The sequence below is a fragment of the Heterocephalus glaber genome, unplaced genomic scaffold, assembly GCF_053883595.1.
Source record: "Heterocephalus glaber isolate CG9 unplaced genomic scaffold, H.glaber_assembly_v1.0 deba00001504, whole genome shotgun sequence".
Classification (NCBI taxonomy): Eukaryota; Metazoa; Chordata; class Mammalia; order Rodentia; family Bathyergidae; genus Heterocephalus; species Heterocephalus glaber.
The window spans coordinates 3,306,351-3,334,154 of NW_028258324.1; the positions used below are offsets into that span (position 1 = coordinate 3,306,351).

A 27,804-nucleotide genomic window follows, 5' to 3' on the forward strand; every position below is an offset into this window, starting at 1 on the left:
GGCTGATGTTGAACGTGCCATATTCCTGCCTCAGCCTTCCAAGTGCCACTGCACCTGACTCCAGAGATAGAATTCAAAGTACTGGGCTTCTGAACACAGGGGACTGAGGAGAGGTCTGGTGCACAGGGCCAGGACACCTAAGATGGGTCAGACAGCCATCCTAGTGACACCTGCCCTGGCCACCCAGGGCTCAGCACAGCTGCATTTTAAATTTTTATTTAATTAATTAATTTTAATTTTGACAAAATTATATATATTTAAGGGGTACAACATAATGTTCTGATATTTATATGGTATAAATAAAAAAGTTGTGAAATGATTCCAACAACCAAGCTAACATAGCCATCACTTCATATACTTACAGCAATTCTTAATTTCCTATTTTAAGAAACATTTTATAATAGCACAAGTGAAAAATTACCTTTTTTTTGAGACAGAGTCTCGGTATGCAGTTCAGGTTGGCCTTGAACTCACTATGTAGCCCAGACTGGACTCAAACTCAGGCAATCTTCCTGCTTGAGAACCCAGAGTGCTGGGATTACAGGAGAACGCCACCAAGCAAGGTCAAAAAATATTCTTTTTTTTTGGTACCAGGGATCGAACTCGGGACCTTGTGCTTGTGAGGCAGGCAGTGGAACCACTGAGCTAAATCCCTGGCCCTAAAAAAATATTCTTATAATAAAAAGAACGTGCTCTGGATTTCACTCCCAGAGAAATAAAGGGTTACGTGAATAACAGTCCAGATTTTTTCCCCTAGTTCTGGGAAGGAAACACAGGACATTGGTATTGAACTACATCTACAGCCCTTCTTTAAAATTATATATATTTAGATCTTTAAAAAAAAAAAAAAAAAAAAAATATATATATATATATATATATATATATATATATTTGGAAGAGACAGGATCTCACTACTTCACTAAGTCACTAAGTTGCCCAAGCTAGAGCTATGGTCCTCCTGCTTCAGCCTCCCAGACTGGTGCTAGGATTTACAGGCATGCGCTACCACTCCCAGTTTAAATAATTTCTTGGTATTGCTATACATAAATCCATTTTTTTTTTTTGGTACTGGGGATCAAACTCAGGACCTTGCCCTTTCAAGGAAGGAGCGGTGCATAAATGCATTTTAAAAAATAAAATACTGGCAATCCCACATATATTGTTTTGTAATGTTTCACTTAATGTAGATAGCTTTCTACCTCAATAAATTAATGTCAACATCATGATCTCTTAATGACACAGCTTTCCTTCATTACCTGCCTTTACATCTCCCCCTTCCCTTCTCCTTGTTCCCTTCCTCTTATCTAATGATAGTCTCCTTTATACTTTCATGTGATCTCTCAGATTTCACAAAGCAGGGAGAGCATGTGAGATGCACCTTTTGGAGCCTGGCTTATCTGCCGAAAGGGTGAGCACCTGGGGTCCACACACACTCTCTGGAGGGATTGTCACTATTACTGTTGAGCTTATCTTTTTTTTTTTTTGGTACTGAGGGCTGAACCCAGGGACTTCACACTGAGCTACATCCCCAGCCCTTTTATTATTTCTGATTTTGAGATAATTGTCTCACTGAGTTGCCTGGGCTGCGTCAGACTTGTGGTCCTCCTGCCTCAGACTCCCAGACTGTATGCACCGTAGTACCTGGACCCCTGAGGTTCTCTATCTTATATAACAACCCAACTGCGTTCCTGCCACCAACCTGATGCGATCACACACAGCCTGGTACAAAGACTCCAGGGTCAGCTTGTGCTTGGGGATGGACACCAGCAGTGGCTGCCCATATAGCACCGCCCCAGAAGAAGTGCCTGCTGGCTTGGACTTTCTTTCCCTGAAGTAGACTGGAAGCATGACACACTCTGAGCCATCCGAGGAGGTGCTGCACACCTCGTACCTGCAATCATAGAAGGGGAGTCCTTTAGCAGCTGGTTCCTAGGAACAAAGAGACCTGAGATGCACCTGGAGGGCAACCAGGACTACAGTTATTAGGACAGAACATATCTTGGCAGAAGAGGTGGACAAGCCATTTCTGAGGCAATTCCAGAGGCTGAGTCAGGAATGTGGTAGACAATCATTATTAGCACAATGTGAACCTACACGACCTAAGCCAGGATTAACTGTGAAGCTCCTTCATCACTGCCTCCAACTCTGTGGGGCTTCACTTGAGCAGATAACTGCTGTCACCTGGACCATCCCAAGTCCTGGCCACCAAGTTCATTTTTTGTCACCAAAGTACTCAATGGTTTGGGTTTTTGTTTTTTTTTTGGTACCAGGGATCGAACTTGGGACCTTGCACTTGCAAGGCAGGCGCCGGAACCACTGAGCTAAATCCCCGGCCCTAGTTTGGTTTTGTTTTTTAGAAAAGGTCTTGCTAGGTAGTTCGGGCTGGCCTTGAAGCTGCTATGTACCCCATGCTAGCACAGAACTTTTAGTGATCCTCCCTCAGTCTCCTATGTGCTAAGATTACAGGCATGCACCAGCACACCTTGCTTCAGAAACTTAACCTTTTTTTAAATTTTTTATTTTTGTCCCCTTTCTCTCCCCTCCCTTCAACCCTTTCCCCCCTCTTTACAAAACCTCATTTTATTTTTTTCCTTCAATTATTTTTTTCTTTAAATTACTTTTCCCTTCCTTCTCCCCTCCCTCCATCTCTTATTCCTCTTCCCATTTGAACAAGTTCTTCCTATTTCCTAGTATCTATATTCCAGTTTGCAGAGCTCAACTTTTTTTTTTTTTTTTCTCCAGTACCAGGGATTGAACTCAGGGCCTTGTGCTTGCGAGGCAGGCAAGGCGCCACTGAGATAATCTCCCGTCCCAAGAACTTAACTTTTGAAAGTGCATTCTTGGTTCCCTGACCTTTAATAAAACCAGATACTATATAAGCATGTACACAGGGCAATTTTTTTTGGTACAAGGAATAAAACTCAGGACCTTGGGCTTGGCAGGCAGGTGTGGTGCCACTGAGCTAAATCCCTGGCCCAAACAGGGACATTTATAAAACCATCTGTCGGTCATTTTCGTTCAAAAACATTTAAGTAAAAGAATCATAATTTTTTTTAAAGTCAGAGATAACCACAGATGATGCTAAGTATAAATCAATGGTTTTAGAAATTGTATCTTACAGAGTGAATACATAGGATTGAGATTTAGAGAGATGTATTATTCTGGGACAAATGTTATCAAAATTGCCGGCATCCACTGTAGTTCCTGCCTCTTCCTATAGGGGCAGACACAAACTAGTTAAGTATTTACTAATTGAATTAGTAAATTCAATTTTCTGAAAACTACAACTGCATACACATACATCCCCTTTCCTAAGTGACTGGCATACAGTCTTGACTAGGTTTATGCAAATTTCTAGGAATGACTCACAAAAGTATCCATAGTGTGCCCTCACTAAAGCCTAAGAACCTGTAGTTCATAATGGTTAAGCGCTGCGCCCTGAGTAAGGCAGGCCCAGGTTCCAGTTCACTGTCCCATGTTATGGCTGCAATAAACCATGCTTCTGACCACTTACTCAGTGGACCATGTGATTACTCACTTTATAGGGTTTGAGATGTTTTTCCCCAATACTTGGGATTGAACCCAGGACTTACACACTGAGCTACATCCCCAGATCTTTTTTTTTTGGTAACATAACCAGATCTTGCCTCCTCTCAAAGTGCTAGAATTACAGGTGTGCACTACTACACTCAACTGGAATTAAGCAACAGTAACACAGTGCACATATCCTAAAAAATTAGATGTTATGGGGCGGGGATTTAGCTCAGTGGTTTTGCCTGCTGTGCAAGTGCAGGACCCAAGTTTGAACCACAGTACCAAAAAAAAATTAGATGTTATTATTGTTTTCATAAGATCAAGGGGTTTTTTTGGTGGGTTTTTTGTTGCTTTTTGAGACAAGGTCTCAACATATAGTTCAGTCTGACCCTGAACTCATTATATAGCCAAGAGTCTTACTATATGTATAGTTCAGACTGGGCTTAAACTTGCAGCAATCTTCCTGTCCCAGCCTCTCAAGAGGTGGGACTGCAGGTTTGCCGAGATCAATTTATCTTTTTGGGGGGGCCCGACTGGGGATCAAACTTGGGACCTTGCACTTTTGAGGCAGGCGGCGGAACCACTGAGCTAAATCCCCGGCCCCGATCAATTTATCTTTTTAGGTCTTTTTTTTTTTTGGTACCGGGGATTGAACTCGGGTCCTTGTGCTTACAAGGCAGGCAGCGAAACCACTGAGCTAAATTGCCAGCCTCAATTTATCTTTTTAAAGAATCTGTTTTCTGACAGTTGACCACTAAGCTCTAAATAATCCTTTGTTGGTAAGTGCCAAGCTCCCAAAAGAAGATGATCCATTTCTCTCAGCACATGCTAACACTGGTTTTCAAAGCTGAGAGGCTGTGTTAAGGATTTAGGGGCAGAAGTAGCTGATAGCTGACCTTACCATGCCAAGCCTTGTGGCACAGCACACATCCTGGCACTGTTCATCTGTTTTGTTTTTTTTTAATTTTATGAGACAGGGTCTTGCTATATAGTTCAAGCTGGCCTTAAACTCACTATGTAGGTCCAGGCTGGCCTCAAACTCAAGGCAATCCTCCTGCCTCAGCCTCCCGAGTGCTGGGATTACAGACCTGTGTCACCACACCGACTGATATGGTACCATTTGTCATAAGAGTAAAATCCTCTGTCAACAGGGAGGCAGCACATACAAATGCAAGCACAACCAGGAGACTGTGTGGCTGACAACTATTCCTCTTCCCATGATGTAGATGTCTGGGCCCAAAAATCTATCAAGAAGTAGCAGTCACTTTTGTGTTTGACATTTCTCAGCCAAAATAAAATCTTAAAATCCTTTCTCAGCAGAGATAATTTCCAGGCAAGAAGTAGAGAGAGAGAGAGAGAGAGAGAGAGAGGCATGGTCCACAGCCAAGGTTCCCTGAGCAAGTGGGAAGGCTGTGAGGCTCAGGTAAATCCCCATCCTTCCCCATTGCACCTGGGAGAGGGAAACACACCCAGCAACCCAGCACAGCCAGGAAACAGCATATTTAGGTGGGTTAAAGACAAGGCATTGCCTCCACGGGCATGAGAAAATGGAATCTCAGAGCTGCCAATAGCTGTTCATTGTTGAGGTACAGATTGTGGTATCCTGGCACTTGCCTGAGGAGCACAGCTTGTAGCAGAGAAAGACCAGGGTTCTCCTGTGCCACGGCCCTTCTATCTTCCCATAGAGCTGTGGCTCTTCCTCAGCAAGCTACCTCTGACAACAGGGCCATCTGCAGGACCAGAGCCGACACTCTTAAATAATGACTGCTGACTCAAGACTCTTGGTGCTGAGGAAAGCTGCTGGAGTCAGATCTGTAGTGCAGATGCTTAGCCAATGGCTGCCCACAATCCCCTCAGCACCCACCTCCTGCAGCTGGGCATTTGGACAAATTCACTGACCACGGCTTCTGTTATGGCTTCTGTCTAGATATTCCCCCAAAGCCTCATGTGGTCATAGATGGGGCTTTTCACTTGATCTTAGCCAAAAGCAGAGAACCAATAGAGATGGGGCTTTTCAGAAGTGGCTGGATCTACAGTGCTGATGCTGAGATTAAGGGTGTGTGATTACTAAATTAGTCCACTGACTGGTTTGGCATAGTTTTGGGTGTGAATAATGGAAAGGCCCACCCTGGATGTGGGTGGCACCACCAAAAATGTGGGTAGCCTGGAAAGGACAAAAGGGATTGTGCTTCTGCTCAGTGCTTTGCTATCTTCTGCCTGCCATGAACTATTTCTTCTCTGCCATGCTACCTTGCCTTGGAACCAGCCAACTATGAACTGAAACCTCTACCAACTGTGAGTTAAAATAAACCTTTCCTCCCTTAATTTGTGGATGTCAGGTATTTTGTCTCAGCAATGACAAAAAGCAGCTCAGACAGTTTCTACTCTGGAGACAAAAATAAGGCACAGGCTCTACAAGAGGCATGTCCTGCAGGCTGCTTGGCCTTTTTTTGGTTTTGTGTTTTGTTTTGTTTTTTGTACCAGGGGTTGAACTCGGGTACTTGTGCTTGAGAGGCAGGTGATGGATCCACTGAGCTAAATCCCCTGCCTGTGGTTTTGTTTTGTTTTGAGACAGGGCCTTGCTACGTAGTTCAGGCTGGCCTTGAACTCAGTGATCCTCCTGCCTCAGCCTCTTGAGTTCTAGGATTACAGGAGTGTGCCACCGTGTCCGGCATTGCCTTTTTAAAATGTTATAATATAAGATTAAAAAATAAGGGAAGTTTTGTTACTTACATACATTAACTTTATTATCTATTCTATACGCAGCTCAAGACAGTTTCTCTCCACTCACTGTGACCCAGGTGAGCCAGGCTGTCCAACCCACAGGCTACAGGCTGGAACATTTAGTGTTCCCTGACCCAGCACAACAGTACTCACACAAAAATGTCATCACGAGGCATGATGTGGCTTAAACCTTCATCCATTTGGAAAATTTTGTGGAACCGGTGATTATACACATCTGTGACCACCATCTGGGAATTAACAGTTAGAAGAAAATTAGAGCATGGCTCAGAGTGCCCTTTCTAAGCTGCTGACAGGCAGTCCAGAAACAAATAGGAAAATGCTCTGCTGGATGCTACCTTCAGAGTCCACTCTGCAGCCAGCCCAAGGACTCAGGGCCAAGGTTGAGGGGAGCGGCAGGGCTCCTACTAGCACTGACCATGCTGGTAACCTCTGGCCCTGAGTAGCAGAAATGACGACTGATGAGTACTGACCAGAGACCAGTCATCATCCAGAGGCCTTGGAGGACTGTGCAATGCCCACAGTCTGCCTGCAACCTCCAGCACAGGAGAGGGCAGAGTTCTACTTCTGCCCCTCTGATATGAGTAGTGTGACCCCAATGGAAGAAAGATGGCTTTTTCTGGAGCTGTAAGGGACAGCCTCAGCTATAGGGTGCACAGTGAGGGAGGGCCAAGTGTGAGGCACCCAGACACTCACCAATAATCATATCTGTGCTGGGCAATACTACCCTCAAAAATGTGGGTATGGGTCAGGGATTTAGCTCAGTGGTTCTGCCGTCTGCTTTGCGAGAACAAGGTCCTGAGTTCGATCCCCAGTACCAAAAATACAAACACATTTTAGGGCTGAGGATTTAGCTCAGTGGTTCCGCTGCCTGCCTCGAAAGTCCAAGGACTGGAGTTCAATCCCCGGTACCAAAAAAAAAAAATGTGGCTACAAGATTGAAAGCAAACCCCCAACAATCTAAATGCCACTGATCCCCCTGGCTTACGGTTTCTGCAGCAATGCCAGACAGCCTGGAGAGAGCTTCACACAGGTCAGATACAGCCCCCATCAGTGGCACAGTCACACGGTACTGCAAGGGAGATGGTCAAGATGATAGGGGTGCTCCAAAGAGGAAGGAAATGACCAAGAAGAGCAGGCACCACTGGGGGCTGGGGGTCCTTCTGACACAGTTCACAGAGTAAAAATGGAGCCCAGAGGAGTTAGTTGCAGCATAGATAGTAAGTCTTTCATATCAGCACTGCCATAAGACTCAGGCACCAGTGTGGGACCTGTGTCATCTCTTTCTCTCTCAAACATTGGTTTCTTTACTTTGGCAGCTCCTGAGGATCAAACTCAGGGCCTCATGCATGTTAGGCACTCTGCCACTGAGCCACACCATCAACCTGCACCATTTTATTCTTCACTTTTTGGAATAGTTCACTACTTCATGTAAAGAACCGATGAAATGGACTGGGGATTTAGCTCAGTGGTTTCACTGCCTGCTGCGCAAGTGCAAGGACCCAAGTTCAATCCCCGGTACCAAAAAAATAATAAATAATAATAAAAAAAAAATAATATATGAATATTGGGGCTGGGGATTTAGCTCAGTGGTTCCATCACCTGCCTCACAAGCAGGACCCGAGTTTGATCCCTGGTACCAAAAACAAAAAAAGAACCGTTGAAATGACAGAAACTGCCAGCTGGGCATGGTGAAACAAGTTTGTAATTCCAGCACTCGGGGAGGTTGAAATAGGAGGATCAAATGTTCAAGCCCAGCCCAGACAACATAGTGATGTAGCAGTAACCTGTTTCAAAGTAAAAAAATAAAAAAGGCCTGAGGACAGAGGTCCTGGGTTGAATCCTCAGGACCTCTATTAAAAAAAAATATATGCCAGCACCTGCCTTCCAAGTGCAAGGTCCTGAGTTTGATGCCTGGTATATGAAAAAAAAAAAGGGCCAGGGATTTAGCTCAGTGGCAGTGTGCCTATCTCGCAAGCGTAAGGTCATGAGTTAGATCCCCAGTACCAAAAAAATAAATAAATAAAAATAAAATAAAATAGCCATCTGGTTCGATATATCATTTTTCTTTAGAGATAAAGACAGTAACATCAGAAGACTAAGTGATAAATCACACTGGGAGCTGTCAGCAAACCTGGACAGTAAGATGAGCTGGTTGTGCCTCTTACCCAACTCTTGTGGCCATGGTCATAGCTGATTTAAGGATGAACCTAAGTACCTAGCTCTGGGTTCTCCAACATTCAGAGCCATGGACTACTTAACAAATCACCCAGGTTACTACAATTGCGCAAATGAAGCATGGGTAAAAAAGAGAAAAACAAGCCCCAAAGATGTTTCCAACGGTCTGAGTGATATGTGATTACACAAAGGTCTGATGGAGCCCAAAGACACACACAGACAAGCCTAAAGGGACAGAGGCAGCTGATGGGAGTGTCCTTGTCCCACCACAGAGGGGACACTCGCACTGAGGGGCATTGTGAGGGTGTGGATCTTCTTACCTGGGTAGGTCTACAGTGAGGGTCAGCGGGAACCAGGAAGACCTCCATGACGCGATCCTTTTTCAAGGGCAGTGGGAGTGTTAGGTAGCAAAATGGGTCAAAGGTGACAGAAACCTTAGCACATTCTGGGCAAACTAATGTAGATTTGAAGAGGCCATGGAAAGTGTCCACAATCACAGAATCATTCCGCAACCGGTGATTCTCCCAGGCTTCCTTTGCTACCACCTGGACCAAAGAAGAAGGAAAAAGAGGACATTCTCAGTCCTCTCCCATATAGAATGATTCCCAGTACATGCTGAGATGGATAGGGAGGTAGTCTGTTCAGGTCAGGCAGGACTGGGGCTGATCTTGGCATCCAGTGTGAGAGCACAGATCTTACTTTACAATGTGCCAACAGGGGACATTATGGAAAACAAGGGATGGTGAGAGCACTGTGGTTACTAGGCTCCAAGATTTAAAGTCCCTTTGAGCCAGGCATGGTGGCACATGCCTGTAATCTCAGCATTTGGGAGGTGGAGACAGGAGGACTGCCACAAGTTCAAGGCCAGGATGGGCTCCATAGTGACTTCAAGGCAAGCTTGAACTACATAGCAAGACCCTGTTTCAAAACAACCAAAAAATAAAATAAAAGTCCTTTTGGTGAGGCACTTTTGGTTTTTCTTTTGTGGTATTAGGATTGAGCCCAGGCCCTCATACATGCTAGACAAATGCTCTACCACTGAGCACACTCCTAGACCTATCTATCTATCACCAGGAATCGAACTCAGGACCTTGTGCTTGCCAGGCAGGCGTGGTGCCACTAAGCTACATCCTCGGCCCTTAGACCTTTTTATTTTGAGAAAAGGTCTTGCTAAGTTGCTCAGGCTGTCCTCTCACATGTAAGCCTTCTTTCTCAGCCTCCTAAAAAGCTAGAATTAGGGTCGGGGATTTAGCTCAGTGGTTTCGCCGCCTGCTGCGCTAGCAAAAGGACCCGAGTTCGATCCCCGGTACCACAAAAAAAAAAAAAAAAAAAGCTAGAATTATAGATGTGCACCATCACACTGGCTCTTTGGTGAGAGCTCACCAAATCTATACAAATAGTTTGGCTCACTTATGGCTTTTCCTTTAAGATCTAAGTGGAACTTTAAAGCATTCATATTGATTATTTCAATGTCACAGGGTAGTGAAGTAATAAAAATCCCTTTCTATAGATCAGAAAATCAAGGCAAAAGTATAAATGCACTAAGTTAATATTAATAACAAAGTATGCTTGATAATCAGAGATTTTAATGAGAGCATTAATAATCCACACTATAGGTCTCTTACAGTTTTCAGGGTACACTAGTCTCTCATTTGTCAACAAAATACTAAACAAACCGACTAATTCAAGAAGTCCAGTGGGGTAGCTGTGTATGGTGGTGCAGGCCTGTAATCCCAGCACTCAGGATGGTCACTATGAGTTCAAGGTGAAGCTGAACTACATAGCAAGACCCTGTTTCAAGAACCCAAAAACAAACAAACAAACAAAACCCCAGAAATGAGTAACTAGCCCCTTTCTGGTTTTTGGTTTTTTTGCCTGTCAGTTCAGGCTGGCCTTGAACTCATGGCAATCCTCCTGCCTCATCCTCCTGATTGCTCTGATTACAGGCATGTGTCACCACGCCCAGCCATAACTAGCCCTTTTCTCAACTGGAATGCATTTCTCTACCAGAATCAACACCCTGTCCCATTGAGAGGCAGCCAGTATCCTGGCACTAATCCCCAAGGCCCAGAAGACATCCTCCACAAGTTCAAACAGTTTCCACAACATACCGCATCTGGCCGCCCGTTGGCATCCTTCGGCAGCAAGTAGGGCTTCTTCTTGACCCGATTCAGGTCTTCATGCAATCCATCTAGAATAAAGGCTAACAGCTCCTGAGAGTCCTGCTGCTGGTAGCCAGAAAACTGAGGGGCAAAGCGTCCCACTTGGGTCTACAACAAAAGCAACTACATCAGAAGGTGTAACATACAACAAACCAGTGAAGTCAAAGGGGCAGTGTCATCAAAAATAGCTCTGCAGAGTCAGCCGGGACATGCAGGAAAGAGGGTGAGGAGCCCAGTTATACCCTGGAGAACCTAATAGAGCCAATGGTGCTCCCAGAAGGGAGGCTCTGAGAGCCAGGACAGGGAGGGACCAGAACCCTGGCCAGGACCCCAACAGGGCAGGGGCGGTACTCTAGGTAGCCACACACATGAAGTGATACAAATCCTCCAATATCCTTTTGTTCATAGAACTTTAGAAATGCTGTCTGTATCAGCAAGAGACTTCTGCCAAATAACCTTCATGTTCCTAGATAACAAGCTGGTCAGTGCTGCTCTGTTAACTTGAGCCCAGGTGTGGTCTCACAACTCTAGTTTCTTTATGACTTAGCATGTAAGTATAACTTATTTACTTGTATTTCCCAGAAATTCATGTCATCAAGGGGATGAACAAGAATTCATTTTCAATTTCAACACTCCACTGAGATTTTAATTTTCTCATTGAGCTTTGGTGGTATTTCCTTTTTCCTTCCCAGAATCAAAACCATGCAAATCTTTTTCATCATGTGCCTCCTGAAGACTCACAGAGCCTCCTTTAGTGCAGGAGAAATAGGATTTCCTCAGATTTCAGCGTATGGGAACAAGGTACTGTGCTCCAGGCAAGAAGAAACATTTTTGGGCAATGGAAAGCCCAAGTTGCTCCAAGGACGGCTGAAATTCATCCATACCCTCCCCAAGTCTCCCTAGTTGAAGGATTTGAGTGAGAACTGTTTCCTATGTCATTTTCTGAGAATGTCAATTCAATATCTGACTTAGAGGGGCCTAACTCAAACCTTAAGGATAGGGTCCAGGCTCAGAGAACCTGGGAGTAGACTTTGTATTATCCTGAAAGGTAAAATACATTTTTAGGACCATTTAAATATTGTTAACAAGCTGGGTGGTGGCAGACACCTGTAATCCAGCACTCAGTAGGCTGAAGTAGGAGGATCGCCATGAGTTTAAAGCCAGCCTGGACTACATAATGAGTTCAAGGCCAGCCGGAACTACATAGCAAGATCATGTCTCAAAAAACCAAGCAAAGAAACAAAAAACAACACCCCTCCCCGCCAGTTATATAATTTATATATAGTTACCACAAAATGCAGAATTCTGAGCAACCATCTTACAAAGGGCTTCTGGGACATCTCTACCCAGAGATGAGCATAGGGGACACTTAAAACAACTGTGTGTTAAACAACTGACAAGAAAGAAGGGTATAAAAATGTGGTACTTTTTGACTCAGATCTCTCTTAATCCTAAAATGCAAATAAAGGAATGCTCATTACAAAATGAAACTACTCTCCCTAAAAGGAGAAAAAGGAAATACTTATCTCAACCTACTTTGAACATGCGAGGGGCCACATGAGTGTCCCTTCCAGACCACATCTGCTTGATGAGCTCTGCGTAGGCCTCTGCAATCTCTCCTTTCATGCCCAGAGGGTTGTCTCTGTTGATTTCGGCCTCATACTCATCTTTGAGAAAGTAGTCAGTCAGTGGTGCAGTGTTGCTCAGGCACTGAAACAGAAACCCACCAGCAAGCAAATGGGGAAACAAAATAAATCAGGTTCTAAAAGGCTGCTGAGGCTCCCCCTGAAAAAAAAAGCTCCCAGCAGAAAAGCTCAGCCTCCAGAGACCAACCTGAGGGCCTAGTGCAGGGTTGACTCAGGGACACGGTCTTGGAGGAACTAAGCACTGCCTGAGATGCTGTCTTTCCAACCGGCAACATGAAGGCAAAAGCTGATTTGGGGGGGGGGGGGGAGTTGGGGTTGGAATATTATGGTACATTAAATAAAACATGACTGCCTACTATTCTGTAAACTTATAACTTTAAACAAAATAATACACACTGAATTAGAAATTCATCAAGCTTTCTCAATGTGTGAAATTATTTCTTAATCTTTATTGTTACCACTAGACAAAACAGTATTTTGCATGAGTCTGAAATTTCTGTGTTATCTGTGTTCAATGCCATACCTGAATTGGAGAAATGAGTTATTTATTTAAATTTCACACTGGGGTATGAGATGGATAGAAGAATTAAACTAAACAAGGTGCCAACCTGTGGCAAAAACTCACAACATGTAATAGAGTATTGAAACTTTTGGCTTATTAACTATCACTTTTCACTACATTAAACATCTTGAAGTCTATAAATGTACATTTTTTTCTAATTCTGTTTGTTTTTGGGTTTTTTTGGTATTGGGGATTGAATTTGGGATGTTGCGCTTGCGAGGCAGGCAGTGAAACCACTGAGCTAAATCCTCGGCCCATATAAATGTATGCTTTTTAACCTATGTCAGTACCTCAACAAAATTTTAAATGATGTATGAATCAATGATACTAATATAAAGTTGAAAGTAAAAAGACAATTTAGGGCCGGGGATTTAGCTCAGTGGTTTTGGCGCCTGCTGCGCAAGCACAAGGACCCAAGATCGATCCCCGGTACCAAAATAAATAAATAAATAAATAAAAATAAAATAAAATTTAGGTAGCCTTAACTGTAAAATCTGAGAGATTTAAATCACAACATATATGTTCTAATCTTACCACAAATTATGTGATTTTTGAATTTCACCTCTATGAGACTCAGTTTCTCATGTGAATAAAAATGATAACACCTAACCTATGTATTTCATAGTAGCTATAAAGGTAAATGAGGCAGTACACATTTAAATCCTTTGTAAATGCCAAGAAAATAATATTTGTTGTTATTATACCATATATATGTAGGAAACATAGGCACAACATAAAAAATCTTTTCAAGATCCAACATAACAACTTACATTAAAAATATTATCGTTTTTGTTTTGTTTTGTTTGTTTTGGTACCAGGGATCGAACTTGGGTCCTTGCGCTTGCCCAGCAGGTACCAGAACCACTGAGCTAAATCCCCGGCCCAAGGTAATTTTTTTTTAATGGAAGGGACTAGGAAATGCCAATATTTCATGGGAAGACAAAATATAACTAAGCCAAAGACAAAATACTTTACCACAACCAAAAAATTATGAGGAAAACATCAGGATAATTAGAACAGAAGGCATAAAAAATATCACACATGAAAAAAAAGATACATCAGACATGGGGCCGGGATTTAGCTCAGTGGTTCCAGTGCCTGCCTTGCAAATGCAAGGTCCCAAGTTCAATCCCCGATACCAAAAAAAAAAAAAAAGAAAGAAATTCAGATTTTCTGTTTCTTAAGGTCAGTAAGTTGTGCTTCTCAAGGCAACTTGTCCATTTTAACTGTCCAACAGTCCAATAACACAGAGTTTTACTATCCTCCAATAATCTTTTTAAATGTCTATAAAATCTATTGTGGTTTCTTTCTTCATTCCTACCATTAGTCATTTGCATTTCTCCCTTATGAGTCTTCCTAGGAGGTTATTAGGTTTTATTCCACAGAATTCCTTTTTTTGGGGTACCAGGGATCAAACTCAGGACCTTGCACTTGTGAGGCAGGCGGCAGAACCAGAGCTAAATCCCCAGCCAGAATTATGTTTAAAGCTATGTGTAATAGTACAAACCTACAATTCTAGCACTCTGAGGCAGGAAGATTACAAACTGGAGCCCAGGCTATGCAACTTAGAGACTTAATGAGACCCTTTCTCAAAATGAAAACAGAAAGCTGGGTATTGTGGTGCATGCCTGTAATTCCAGCACTCAGGAGGCTGAGGCAAGAGAGCTGCCATGAGTTTGAGGCCAGCCAGGGCTACACAGTTAAGTTCAAGGCCCTCCTGAACTACACAGTGAGACTGTCTCAAAAAAAGAGAGAGAGAGAGAGGGCCAGGAATTTAGCTCAGTGGCGCTGTGCCTGCCTTGCAAGCACAAGGTCCTGAGTTCGATCCCCAATACCAAAAAAAGAGAAAGAGAGAAAATAAATAAAATAATAAATAAAGAAGGGTAAGGATGTAGTGTAAGATGTGATGACACTTGGCTTAATCCCTAGGACTGGGGGGAAAAAAGAATCATGTTTGAACCAAGTGAGGTAGAGGACTCCTGCAGGAGGATCACAAGTCCAAGCCCCACCCAGGCAACTTAGTGAGATCCTATCTCAGAATAAAAAGTAAAAAGGTCTGGGGATGTAGCTGAGTGCAATAGCCCTGGATTCAATCCTCAGTACATCAAAAGAAAAAGAAAAGGCCAGGGATTTAGCTCAGTGGTTTTGCTGCCTGCTGCCCAAGCGGCAAGGACCCGAGTTCAATCCCCAGTGCCAAAAAAAAAAAGAAAAGAAAATTCAAAGACAGTTGGGCTACACAGAGAGTTCAAAGCCTAAAATGGACCAAACAGCCAGACCCCACCTCAAATAAAAAGAAAAACTGTGCACACATGCACACTGCAGCTCAGGTGCACTTCCACAAAGACAGTGTACTCTGTGCTACTGCTACACACAGTGCCATGAAGGCAAGGTGTCCACAGAGAGAAATACAAGCTCCATGTCTGGACCCTTCTGGACGTGGTTGATTTGCTTCCTCCCTTGGCTGATTTTAATCTGTATCCTACCCCTATAACAGACCATTATATCATGAGCATAACAGCTTTACATGAATCCTGCTAACAAATCATCAAAACTGAATGTCGCCTTAGGAACTCCCAAAATTGAAGCTGGCTTCAGAGCTGAGGGCAGTCCTGGGGACTATGCATTCCTGACTGCAGTTTGACCCTAACTGCTTGTGGCCCATGACTGTAACAGAGCTACTGAACAGTCTGTGCCCAACAAATTATTTGATGAATGTACAAGTGAGGTTTCAAACAAAGATTTTAGGATTTCTCCAGTAAGGGTTATGAGGTGAGGTAACTGACTGATGAAAAAGGGGTCATCCTTCAGGGCAGTATAGCTGAGCATGGCCCAGGTGTTCTGAGTCCTCATCCTCCCAACGATCAAGGAGAAAGGTATGTTTTCCAATACTTTCTAGGGAGATCATACCCCAACAGTCAACAAAATTTAAAATTTTTTTGTTGGTACTGGGGATCAAACTCAGGACCTTGTGCTTGCAGGGCAGGTGGTGGCAACATTGAGCTAAATCCCTGGCCCCAAAGTGTTTCTACTACTGCTAATTCCAGCTACTGGAGAAGCTGAGGCAAGAGGACTGCAAGTTCAAGGCCACTTGGGCAATTTAGTGAGACCCTGTCTAAAAAGAAAATGATTTAAAAAGGGGGGCAGGGTAAGCTGAATAATAGAGCATTTGCCTAAAATCCCTGAGGCCCTCAATTCAATCTCCAATACTGGGAAAGGTTTTTTTGTTTGTTTGTTTTTTACTGTAACCCAAACACAGAACTGGTTAAGAATACATGTTGTGGGACCAGGGATTTAACTCAGTGGTTTCGATGCCTGCTGCGCAAGTGCAATGAACCAAGTTTGATCCCTGCTAACAACAACAACAAAAAAAATACATGTTGTGGCCACAGGTACTGAGGAAGCCGTTCTTAACCAAACCAGTGAGAGATGCCCTTTCAGACTACTAAAGCACTAAAAGGAGGGAGCCCAGACCACTCTTACTGAAGACTCAGGATACACATATTCAGACAGTGGCTCTCCCTGTACCTGCAGAGCAGAGTTCATGAAGCAGGTATTCCCCAGGTTTCCAAGTCCACAGAGCCCAGGCTGGATATGAGAAGATGGCGGCTCCTGACAATTATACGAAGCAGAGAAGCCAGATCCACTGAAAAACACAACTCATGTCAGCAAAAACAGCAAATGCTGCATACACGCCCTCAGATACTTTTGGGGGGCACTGCTTGGGCCTCTACAACTCATGTCTGGGAGTAGATCCCCCTAATGGAAATTCTCTCCTCTTTCCTCTGCGGTCCTTCAGACCTGCTCCTCCTCTTGATGTGACACGTTAGCAGTTGGTAAGCACATCCTTAAGGTGAGAAGTATTATTTGAATTTTCCTCTTCTGGGCTTTGGTAAGAGCTAGTTTTATATCCTTCTAGAAGGTTGACTGGAGATGACTTCAGAGAAGAACATTTAGGTTACCAAGATCAAGAGTTTGCATCTACCACCATCTACCAGGCCACACCTGGCCTTGGCTGGACCTGAGCATTCATGTACAGTCTCTCAACTCACACTCAGCTTCTACCTGTCTATGCCATGTGGCAGGTGCTATGGAAACTCCTGGAGAAAGGGTTATGGGCAACCAGAAGGGAAACACAGAGCGTTTGCAGAGCTAAGGACCCTCCCCATGCAGCTGCTCTGGCATGTGGCCAGCCCATCCCTTCACCAACAACTGCAGTGACACCCCCAGATCCAGCCCCCATGATACAGGCTGTGGGAAAACACCAGCTCGCAGGACAAGTAGAATTAGGTTGGAATTAGCAGAGAAACCACATGCAGCACACTCCCGTGGGGTGCTCTGATCCCATGTTTGACGAAGCAGCAGATAAGCAATCCAGACACAGCCTTAGAAAAGACTCAGACAGAGTGGTGCCGCTGCCTGCCTCATAAGCACAAGGTTCCGAGTTCAATCCCCAGTACCAAAAAAAAAAAGAAAAAGAAAAAGACCCAGAGATCAAGGATGCAGAGTGTGAGTGCTTCTTACCCCCTGCTGACACTGGAACTGTGCACCCCAGAGGTGTTAGTGCTATCACCATTTGCAACGGGAGAGGCGGACATTGAGGAATAAGGACTTGCTGATGATTTTGGAGAGGTAGTAAAATTTCTGCTAGGTGCAGTGCTTGATCTGGGAGAAAAAAGTAGAAACAATGCTGCTGACTTTTTGGAAAGTGCAAGCCCTATTTAATGCCTTAGGTCTCATCTCAAGAAATAACATTCTCTGAGCCAGGGATGGTGGTACACGCCTGTGATCCCAGCACTCCCGAGGCTGAGGCAAGAGGACTGTCTCAAGTTTGAGGGTAGCCTGGGCTACAAAGTTGGTTCAAGGCCTGCCTGAACTACAAAGCAAGACCCTGTCTCAGAAAGAAAAAAAAAAAACTTTCTCTGCAGTCATTTAAAATAAACTGTAAAAATCCTTTTGTATTAATACTTCAAAATTGTATTGAGAGTCAAGGTATCTTGCCTCAAAAATGAGTCTTAAAGGCCGAGGATTTAGCTCAGTGGTTCGAGCGCAAGGTCCAGAGTTCAATCCCCGGTACCAAAAAATAAAAAGCAAACAAAAATGAGTCTTAAAAAAACCAGGCCGGGGATTTAGCTCAGTGGTTTCGTCGCCTGCTGTGCAAGCGCAAGGACCTGAGTTCAATCCCCGGTACCAAAAAAAAAAAAAAAAAAACTAAAACAACCAAAAAAACCCAAACCAAAACAAATTAACTAGTCTTCCTGTCTCATTAGTTCACAAGATCACACACTAAATGTTCCATTGTAATAAACCCCAAGATGAACTTTTCTGGTTTTATTTATATACCATAAGCTCCTGGGTTTGTTTTGTTTGGCTTCTCTGTATTTTAGGAGTTACACACAAAAGTCATAGAAAAATGGCAAAAAGAGATGACTTTCCCCAAAAATATCTGACACAAATTAAATAGGTACTTATAGATAGGTGTGGTCCTAGCACTTGGGAGGCTGAGGCAGGATTCCTTCAAGTTCAAGGCCAGCCTGGGCTACATACAAGTAGTGAGTGCAAGGTTAGCCTGAACTACACATACACAGTGAGTTCCTACCTCAAAGAGTTAAAAACAAAAATAAATAAATAAAATAGCTGGCTAGGACACTAGAACAGGAAAATGACAATTTAGTTTTACAATGCCTTTCAAGAATTATATTGCTTAGGGCTAGGGATCTAGCTCAATGGTGCTGCTGCCTGCCTGCCTGGCAAGTGCAAGGTCCTGAATTCGATCCCCGGTACCCCACCACCACCACCAAATTATACTGCTTCATAACTGGTGCATGCAAGCAATCTCACTGTTTCAGATTCATGTTTCAATATTTTTCACAGATTAATCTGTGGGCTAATCGTCCCATATCTTAAACTGCTACCTACTTTATCAATTTATTGGTGGGTTAAAAAGTTATGAAGTCAGTGAAGCATGTTGATGCAGAGCTATAATCAAAGTACTCAGGAGACTGAGGCAGGAAGATCACAGGTTTGAGCCCAGGATGGGCAACCTAGTAAGACCCTGTCTCAAAATAAAAAAATATACAAGAGCTGCTTGGAATGTAGCTTAGTGTAAAGGCCCTGGGTTCAATTCCTAGTACCACAAATAACAAACAAACAAACCAGGCATGTTGATGCATGCCTGTAATCCCAGCACTCAGGAGGCTGAGGCAGAAGGATAGTTGTTTAGTCTACCTAAGGCTACAAAACAAGTTCAAGCCTGTCTCCAAAAAAAAAAATTCTGAATCTGAAAAAAAGAATTTCTTAGATCCCTACTGCTGAGAAGCTTGGTATTAGCTGGGCATGGTGGCACATGCCTGTAATCCCAACACTCTTGGTGGGTGAAGCTGGAGGACTGCAAGTTCCAACCCAGCCTGGGCAACTGAGGGAGAACATTATCAAAACAAACAAACAAAGGGCCAGGGATTTAGCTCAGTGGTTCAGTCACCTGCCTGGCAAGCGAAAGGACCAGAGTTCAATCCCTGGTACCAAAACAAAAAACAAAACAAACAAAATCAAGCACTAGCATAAATGACTTTTTCTTTCAAAATGACTTGGAGTTTTCTCTCCATCTTTGTTATTAATTTCATTCTACTATGCAAATATAGGCCTTTCTTTTAGGTGATGTTTGGCATTTTTTTTCTTTTTCTTTTTTGATGTCTTTTATCTTTACAACTTTTGAGAAACTTGGTGAGCTTTTCTTCTAATATTTTTATCTTTCCCTCTGTCATTTTTCTCTGCTTCTAAGATCCCTATTATATGGATACTGATATAAGACACTCTCACATGGATATACATTAATATACAAAAACTCACTCTTTCTTCTTCTTTTTTTTTTTGGTTTTTTGAAACAGGATCAGACTATGTAGTTCAGGCTAGTTTTGAACTCACTATGTAGCCCAGGCTGGTCTCGAACTTGTTACAATCCTCCTGCCTCAGTCTCCTGAGTGCTGGGATTGCAGGTGTGCACCATCACGCTGGGCAATTCAGAAATAATCTTACACATACATTAATATAGAAATACTAATACCCTCCATAGCACACATCTATCATTTCCCCTTGGTTTTTTTTTTGGTACCAGGGATTGAATTCAGGTCCTTGCGCTTGACCAGCAGGCAGCAAAACCACTGAGCTAAATCCCCGGGCCTCATTTCCCCTCTATCCCTTCATAATGCCTTCTAGAATTTTTTAACCTGAACTTCCAAACTGTTGAGTCTTCAGTTACAACCACTCTGCTGTTCAACCCATGCTCTGAATTCTCTTTCCAAATACATATACTTGTTCCTGTTCATTTCTTTAACAATATTCGTTATGCTTATTTCTTATGCTGCCAGCAACTTTGTAATTTTCCATTTATCCTGACTATCCTTGTCAATCTCTGGTTCTGACTCCCTGGGAGTCACCACAGATCATACTGCACCTCAGTGTCACTGTATACACTATCCAACAGGTTCCTCCCCTTCCTGGAGGCAAAGCTAGAACCTATCTCTCAAATTCCCAGGACCTGCTACCTCCTTGCCTTCTACACCTCATCTTCCACCTTCCTATTACCCTCTCCAGCTCAGCACAACAAACTCCTGCTGGTCTTCAATCAGCCCTACTTCTGCAGCAGGACTTCTGTCCTACACTCACAAATGCTCCTTCCCTATTCCATAGAAATGTGCACAGGACCCTTAAAGGGGCCGACCCTTCATCCTGGTTAAATCTCCCCATCCAAAAGCCCAGGGCTCACTCATTCTCTTTCCTGACTTTTATTCAGGGTTTATAAACCTGTGGACAAGTGTTTTTCTTATTTATCTTACTGTCTTCCTTGAGGATATTGTGCATACTTTGTGCTGTTTACTGCTATATCCTCACCATCTGCAACAGTATCTGAACTACCCTGGGGAATGGGGAGGGGAATGTACCCCGGGAATTCCACTTTGAACTCATTCCCTACTTGACCACATGACTCTGACCTTCAGGGTTAGAGACCCATAATAAGGCACTGCTCTTTTCCAAAATCTGTCTCTTTTAACTGAATCTCTTAGGCCTCCTGGTATGGGAGACATAGAAGCAAGGCTAGGAATAAAATAAGGTGTAACTCCCTGGCCATGATACCTAGCCCCCTTTTGCTTTGAGCTACCAGGCCTACCTCATATGCTGCAATCAAATCTTGTCACTCCAGTGGGTTCTCAGTTTTCAGGTTACTGTCCCTCAGTTTTATGGTATTTCCAGTTCCAAGAGAGGAGGTGCCTGGTTTTGTGTATTACTTTCCTATCACTGTCACAAACTCAGTGGCTTAAAACAACAAATTTATTATGTTGCAGTTCCTGAAGTCCAAAGTCCAAAATGCTTCTCTGAGCTAAAATCAAGGTGCTGGCCAAATGACCAATTGCATCCCTTCTTGGAGGGTGCAGAACTGCTAGAGGCTGCCCATTTTCACTTCCCTGGCTCACATTTCCTCACTCTTGACTTTGCTTCTCTCCTCATACAACCTCCGACTTTCCAGCCTCTGTTTCATTCACAAGGACCAGTGTGACCACACTGGGCCCACTTGGATCATCTTCCCATCTCAGGTTATTAATTTAATCACATCTGTGATGTTCATCTGTATGCTCACACATTCACAGGTTCTGGATATTAAGACGTGGACATCTCTTGTGGAGACAGGAGGCACCATTCTGTCTTCCACAAGTATTTCTGTCATCTTATCAGGAAACAGCACTCATGGTTTCTTACAACTGGAGTCCACAACTGGGGTTCAAGGGGTCTGTGAAACTCCTTAAAACTGTTCACCAATGTTTTTTGTCTTCATGCATGTTTCTCAAGAGAGGGCTCCTGGTTTCAGTTTTGAAATAAGCTATGAGACTAATCACATGTAACTGAAAGAAGAGAGCAGAGCTCACCAATCTCTCCATAAAGACTGAAGCAGACAGGACTTTCCCATCTTTCAAAAAGAGGAAAATTCATCAATTGTTTCTCTCCCCTTCTGAAGATATGCACAATTCCATGTATCACATGATTATCTCTAAAACAGCTATGTCTGTAGCTGAACAATTCCTTAGCCAAGCTCCAAAGGTAACAATGAATAACAGGCAAGTGGGTAGAGTAGAGTGGAATGAAACTAACACCTTTAAGTAATGCAAAACCCCATGCCTCAGTCATCTTCTTTTTCCTACAAAGCCTCTGACTATAAGGTAAGGAAAGAAAAGAGTTTGACAAAACACAGCCACCTCCTGGCAGAGCAGCAGGGTCAGACCCTGGGCCCCTCTCTTCCTCTTCCTCTCGCCCCACATGCTGTTTACCAAAGGCTGGGGGCTTCATCTTAACTCTTCATTCTGGATATGAAACAATGAGTTTTCCATTTTTACTTTTTTGGTACCGGGGATCGAACTTAGGTCCTTGCACTTGTGCAGCAAGCAGTGAAACCACTGAGCTAAATCCCCGGCCCATGAGTTTTCCATTTGATTCACAACAATTTTTCTTTTTTTTTTTTTTTTGGTACTGGGGATTGAACTCAGGTCCTTGCGCTTGCACAGCAAGCTGCGAAACCTCTGAGCTAAATCCCCAGCCCCCACAACAATTTTTCTTAACCACCTGAGGAAAGAGTGTCTCTACAAGATCTGTGAGCCCAGCCACACGGGAGAAAAGGATCACTTACTTTGACTGCACGGTTTGCCTGGGCCATGTGCCATCTTCATTTTGGGGCTCAATTACTAGCACCTAAAAGGGGAAACCAGATCAGGAGATTGCCATCCACCACACTTCTAACATGCTACAGCCAATGGTTTTTGGCCACGTGCCCTGGGCAGAGCTGCTTGCTTGGGCATGGCCTCAGCCCTCCTACCTGGCCTTGGTACAGCCCAGCATCTTGGATAGTGTTGTCCAGCTTGCTCAACTGCTCATAGGTATTGCTCATGTATTTATTCCAGAGCCGTGTTTCACGCTCCACAGGGATGTTAAAAAGCTTCCGCATTTCCTTCTCAATGGTTGCTAGGGAGAGGTAGAAACATCACTCAGGGATTTCTTTCTTTCTTTTTATTTATTTATTTATTTATTTATTTTTTTTTTTTAGGGATTTCTTGATACAAAGACAAAGACAGTCAAAGCAAACCTGTACCTTCCTTCTCCCTTTTCAGATACTTTGGAATGAAAGTTCTGACAGACCCCCTTATTATGATGGGAAAATGTCTTTACGCCTTCTCTGATAATGTAGGTCTTAGAGCAGAGAAACACAGAAAGCAAGAAAGCAAGGCTGGGGATGTAGCTCAGAGGTGAGCACTTGCCTAGCATGGATGAGGCCCTGGGTTCAATCCCCAGCATTGAGAAAAGAAAAAAAGTGAGAAAAATTCTCTTTGGAGTTAAAACAGATGTGTTCTTTTTTTTTCCTAACATAGGGTCTTGGTTTATAGCCCAGGTTGGCCTTGAACTCACTGTTGCCTCCAAGGGTGCTGGGATTGTAGGTGTGTGCCACAATGCCTGGATTCAGAGCTAGTTTTTGAAGCTTTATCTGAGCTGGGCGTGGTGGTACATGCCTATAACCTCAGTGCTTTGGAAGCCGAGGTAGGAGAATTTCAATTTTGAGCCCAGCCTGCCCAATTTAGCAAGACCATGTCTATTTGTCTGTTTCTTTCTCTCTGTCCCTCCTTCTCCCTTTATGGCAATAAGCTACATGCCCAGACTTTTTTATTTTTTTACTTTGAGACAGAGTCTCACTAAGTTCATCAAGTGGACCTCAAAACTTGTCAATTCTTCTGCCTTAGCCTCACAGAATGCTAGGATTATAGGTGTGTGCCACCACACCCAGCTATAGACCCTGCTTCTAAATTAAAAAATGGCTAGGGGCCCAGGGATTTAGCTCAGTGGTTCTGGCACCTGCCTCAGCGCAAAGGTCCCGAGTTCGATTCCCAGTACCAAAAAAAAAAAAATGGCTAGGATGTAGCTTGGTGAGAAAGGCCTGGATTCAATCCCCATGGTGTGTGTGAGGGGGGTGGGAGGTAGTGAACTGGCACTTTCCTGTTGAGACTGTTGTGGTGATAATTCTGGTTGTGTGTGCTAGGAATCAAATCCAGAGCACTGCACATACTACTGCTACTAAGCAACATCTTCAGCCTCTTGCTAGGATTTTTTAGTAAGTTACTTTTTAACTTCTCTAACTCTACCTTTCTTACTGTTGTATGACAAAAGGGCAAGGATTACACTCAGTATTCTACAGAACATGATTCCTGGACATGTCTCTCCACAAGAATCTCCTGGGGAACAGGCTCTGGGTAACAAGTCTGCAGAGTGCACGGCTTTCCTTCCATAAACCACACTGCCCTACAGTCTCTCATGACACACCCAGGACCCCAGCTTGCTTGCTCACCAATGGTGTCTGCTTTGCTGAAATGGCAACTCAGCACATTGGTGGGGTCACTGTTTTCACAGAGCTTCAGTTCCAGCAAATACACCTCCACTTTGCAGTGCTTGACAAAAAGGCCATGCTCCACAACCTGTAAACAAGAGGCAGGGTAAAGGAGCAGTGTTTCCACACCCAGGCAGTCTTGGAAGCAACATGTACCAGTAGCAGCAAACAGCAGAAAACTCATAATCATCAGTTTCTTTTAGTCACCAAGGGATCAGAAGTACAGATTTTATTTTAAAGTACAGATTTTTAAAGCTATCGTCCATCTCTTCCAGAATATTAAAAATCTTTTCTAGCTGGGCCTAGTGGCACATGCCTCTAATCCTAGCACTTGGAGGCTAGCCTGAGCTACGTAGTTAGTTCAAGGCCATTTGGAACTACATAGTGAGACCCTGTCTGAAAACAAAAAACAAAACAAACTTGGCAAAGGTAAGGTCTAACTCCTCCTGAAAGTATATGCCTAACTATATGAAAGAATTTGTGGGCCAGGGGTGTAGCTCAGTGGTAAAGCACTTGGGTGACATGTGTAAGGCCCCAGGTTCAATCCCCAGCACCAAAAAAAGAGAAACAAACAAACAAAAACCCTTAACCCATTAATTCATAGCCATGCTTGCCTAAAAAGCCAGATACAGAGGCCTCGGTTCGGCATGGCAGCCCACGCCTATAATACCAGCCCTCAGGAGGCTGAGGCAGGAGGATCGCTGTGAGCTGGAGGCCAACCTGGGCTACACATTGAACTCAAGGATAGCCTGAACTGCAAAGCAAGACCCTGTCTCAAAAAAAAAAAAAAAAAAGTCACTGTTCACCTCTAACGCAAGACCATGATGCCTCTCTTGAAGGATCTGTCTAATCAGAGGATTAAGAATACAGGCACAGCCCTTGGGAACGAGCTCATGTGGCAGCATCCTAGATGTGGGAGGACATATGTAAAAGGTTAATATACTTCTAACTTTTTGATCCCTAACCATTTTGGGCTCAGCTGGAGAAAAAGATAGCTCTGGCTTGAATAATGACTCACAGAAACAGTCTTAGGACTGCAGCTCTCTCCTCTGACAAGATGGAGAACATATACCAGCAGAGTGAGAAATTTACCTAGTGCCAAAGTATCAGCAGACACATGGGCTCTGGTGATTTTCTTCTGGTAGGACAACCAAACAACTAGGGGAGACAATATGGTGGTCGCCTCGTGAGTCCTGACTACTAGAACTGCTAACAATCTGTCCCAGAGCCTACCTTCCCAAAGAGGTTTTGTAAATGACTTGACCATATGACTAAAGCCTTTTAGACTCAGAGGAGAAACTATCAGAAAGGCAGTTAGGGTGGGCACGGTAGAGTCTGCAGTGTTAAGAGATCCAGTCCAGGGTCTCACATGTGCTAGGCAAGCTCTCCAGCAATAAGCTCCATCCTCAGCTCTAGAAATATTTTAAGATAAACAAGAAGGGAGTGAGATGTGGTGGCCCACAGTTGTAATCCCAAATAATGAGACAAAGTTGAAGCAACAGGACTGCAAGTTTGTGGCCAGTCTGGGCAACTCAGCAAGACCCTGTCTCAAAATAAAAAGGTTGGGGATATAGCTCAATGCTTCCTGGCTTCAATTCCAAGTACTGGGCGGGGGTGGGGGTGGGGGTGGGGGGTTGAGGGGGGTCTTAAACTAAATTGTTTGGGGGGAAAAACGTACATAACTATATGTCCACATGGTCCTCAGAGCCTTCAAGAAAGTACTCGCACAACACTGCTGGGTGCATCCCAAACCAGCGGGTAGCACCAGAGGCCAGTCACTCTAACACCCTCAGTGAGCAGCCTCACCACCATGTACAACCAACATTCCCTAAGAGAGCCACAAACAAGGGCTCAGCCACCTCCACTCAACCTCTTAAACATATTCATTTTCCTAGGAAACCAACACAAGCCAAGTGCCCCCCTGGGAGCACATGCAGATACGGACCAGCAAATGTGGCCATTCACATACTCACTTTCCTGACAATGGGCTGCTGGCCTTCTACACAGCCATACCAATTCAGTAATTTGTTCCAGGCCTCAGTTGGGACTAACACATAGTCCAGCTCATCAATTAAGTGTTCTTTCAAGGTCTGACTCTTAGGATCTGGAAAAAGAAAACAGCACATTAATTCACTGCTCTTCCGGAAATGTTTGTTTTATCTGATTTTTACATACTTTTCATCAACAACAAAAGTATTTAAGAGAAACAAATACAAATCCCTAAATTCTATAAATTGATATAACACACAGCAGACTGACTGGTATTTGCCCTTAGCCATGTTTTCTAAACATTTTATGAGGAACTCATATCTCTTTTAAAAATCAGTGAAAGAAAAAAGTCAGGTGTGCTGGAGTAAGACTGTAATCCTGCCTACTCTGGAAGGTGAGGGGGAGGATGGAAAGTTTGAGCCTATCCTTGACAATCTAGCAACTAAGAGATACTCTCTCAAAATAACAATACAAATACAAGGCTGGGAACTTAGCACAGTGCAAAGACCCTAGAACCCCAGGCCCCAATCACAAAAGTACAAAGAGTAAAGAGAATAAAACCTTCCAATCTACAAATCTCTTTTTCTTTTCAGTACTGGAGATTGAACCCAGGGCCTTCACACTGAGCTACATCCCTACCCTTTTTTTTTTTTTTTTGAGACAGGGTCTCCTTTTGTAGTTCAGGCTGGCCTCAAACTTGGGGCCAAAAAACAAAAAAGGGCTAAGGATGCAGCTCAGTATGTCAGCTCTGAGTCCAATCCCCAGTACCAGAGGCACACAGACAAAAAATAAGGAAGAAGATTCTGACATTCTACCTTATGAATCAGTATTGTGAATATTACACAAAGTAAAATAAACTAATCCCCAAAACACAAATGCTGCCAGGCATGTGAGGCATTCCTGTAATCTTGGCACTCAGGAGGGTGAAGCAGGACCGTCAGGAATTTGGGGCCAGCTTGGGTTACACAGTGAGTTCAAGGCCACCCTGGACTATACAGCAAGACCCTGTCTCCAAAAAGAAAAGAAATGAGGCAACTTAATTTAAGGATTTCTAGAGACTTCTGTCATAGATGCAGATCAGAGATACTTGTTTCTATCTCCTCCTACCAGGAAAGACAGGTCTGCAATATCCATGTTACAGATACATAAAACACTAATCAGACGTGGTAGCACATGCCTGTAATCCCAGCTCTCAGGAGGCTAAGTCAGGAGTATTACTGAGTTCAAGACCAGCCTCAGCTACAAAGCAAGACCCTGTTTCAAGGAAAAAAAAAGGAGCCTAGGCCATCTCCCCGGTGAACATTTAGCTAGAAAAGCATACTATACCTGAAAAAAGTCCAGAGTTGTCAATTGGCCCAGGAAACAGGTTATGTTCACCCACATTGTACATATCCCAGTTATCAAAGCCCACGTACTTCTTCCATTGCTTGAACCACCGGCTATCAATAAGATACCTAGAGACAGAGAATTTACTATAGAAAAAACAATAAGGTCACAAGTTTCTGCAGCTCCCCCTTAACTTTTCAATGCTGGGAATAGAACTCAGGACCTGTGGCTTGCTAGGCAAGTGTTCTA

General features: G+C 43.6%; 1 protein-coding gene across 6 annotated transcripts in view; it reads right to left on the bottom strand.

The window, feature by feature from the left end:
- Usp4 (ubiquitin specific peptidase 4) overlaps positions 1-27,804 on the bottom strand; it is a 43,828-nt gene that overhangs the window by 12,701 nt on the left and 3,323 nt on the right. For 2 of the 6 annotated variants that reach the window (XM_087186049.1, XM_087186050.1), the window contains exons 2-14: positions 27,556-27,683; positions 26,214-26,344; positions 24,202-24,328; positions 22,684-22,829; positions 22,498-22,559; positions 17,346-17,486; positions 16,350-16,467; positions 12,153-12,326; positions 10,566-10,724; positions 8,775-8,999; positions 7,265-7,348; positions 6,412-6,506; positions 1,700-1,891 (exon numbers count right to left, since the gene is read on the bottom strand). In XM_087186049.1, coding sequence (XP_087042175.1) covers positions 1,700-1,891; positions 6,412-6,506; positions 7,265-7,348; positions 8,775-8,999; positions 10,566-10,724; positions 12,153-12,326; positions 16,350-16,467; positions 17,346-17,486; positions 22,498-22,559; positions 22,684-22,829; positions 24,202-24,328; positions 26,214-26,344; positions 27,556-27,683 — 1,782 coding nt within the window. The remainder of the gene's footprint in view (positions 1-1,699; positions 1,892-6,411; positions 6,507-7,264; positions 7,349-8,774; positions 9,000-10,565; positions 10,725-12,152; positions 12,327-16,349; positions 16,468-17,345; positions 17,487-22,497; positions 22,560-22,683; positions 22,830-24,201; positions 24,329-26,213; positions 26,345-27,555; positions 27,684-27,804) is intronic. The other 4 variants (XM_087186052.1, XM_087186053.1, XM_087186054.1 and 1 more) reach the window with 3 other exon arrangements.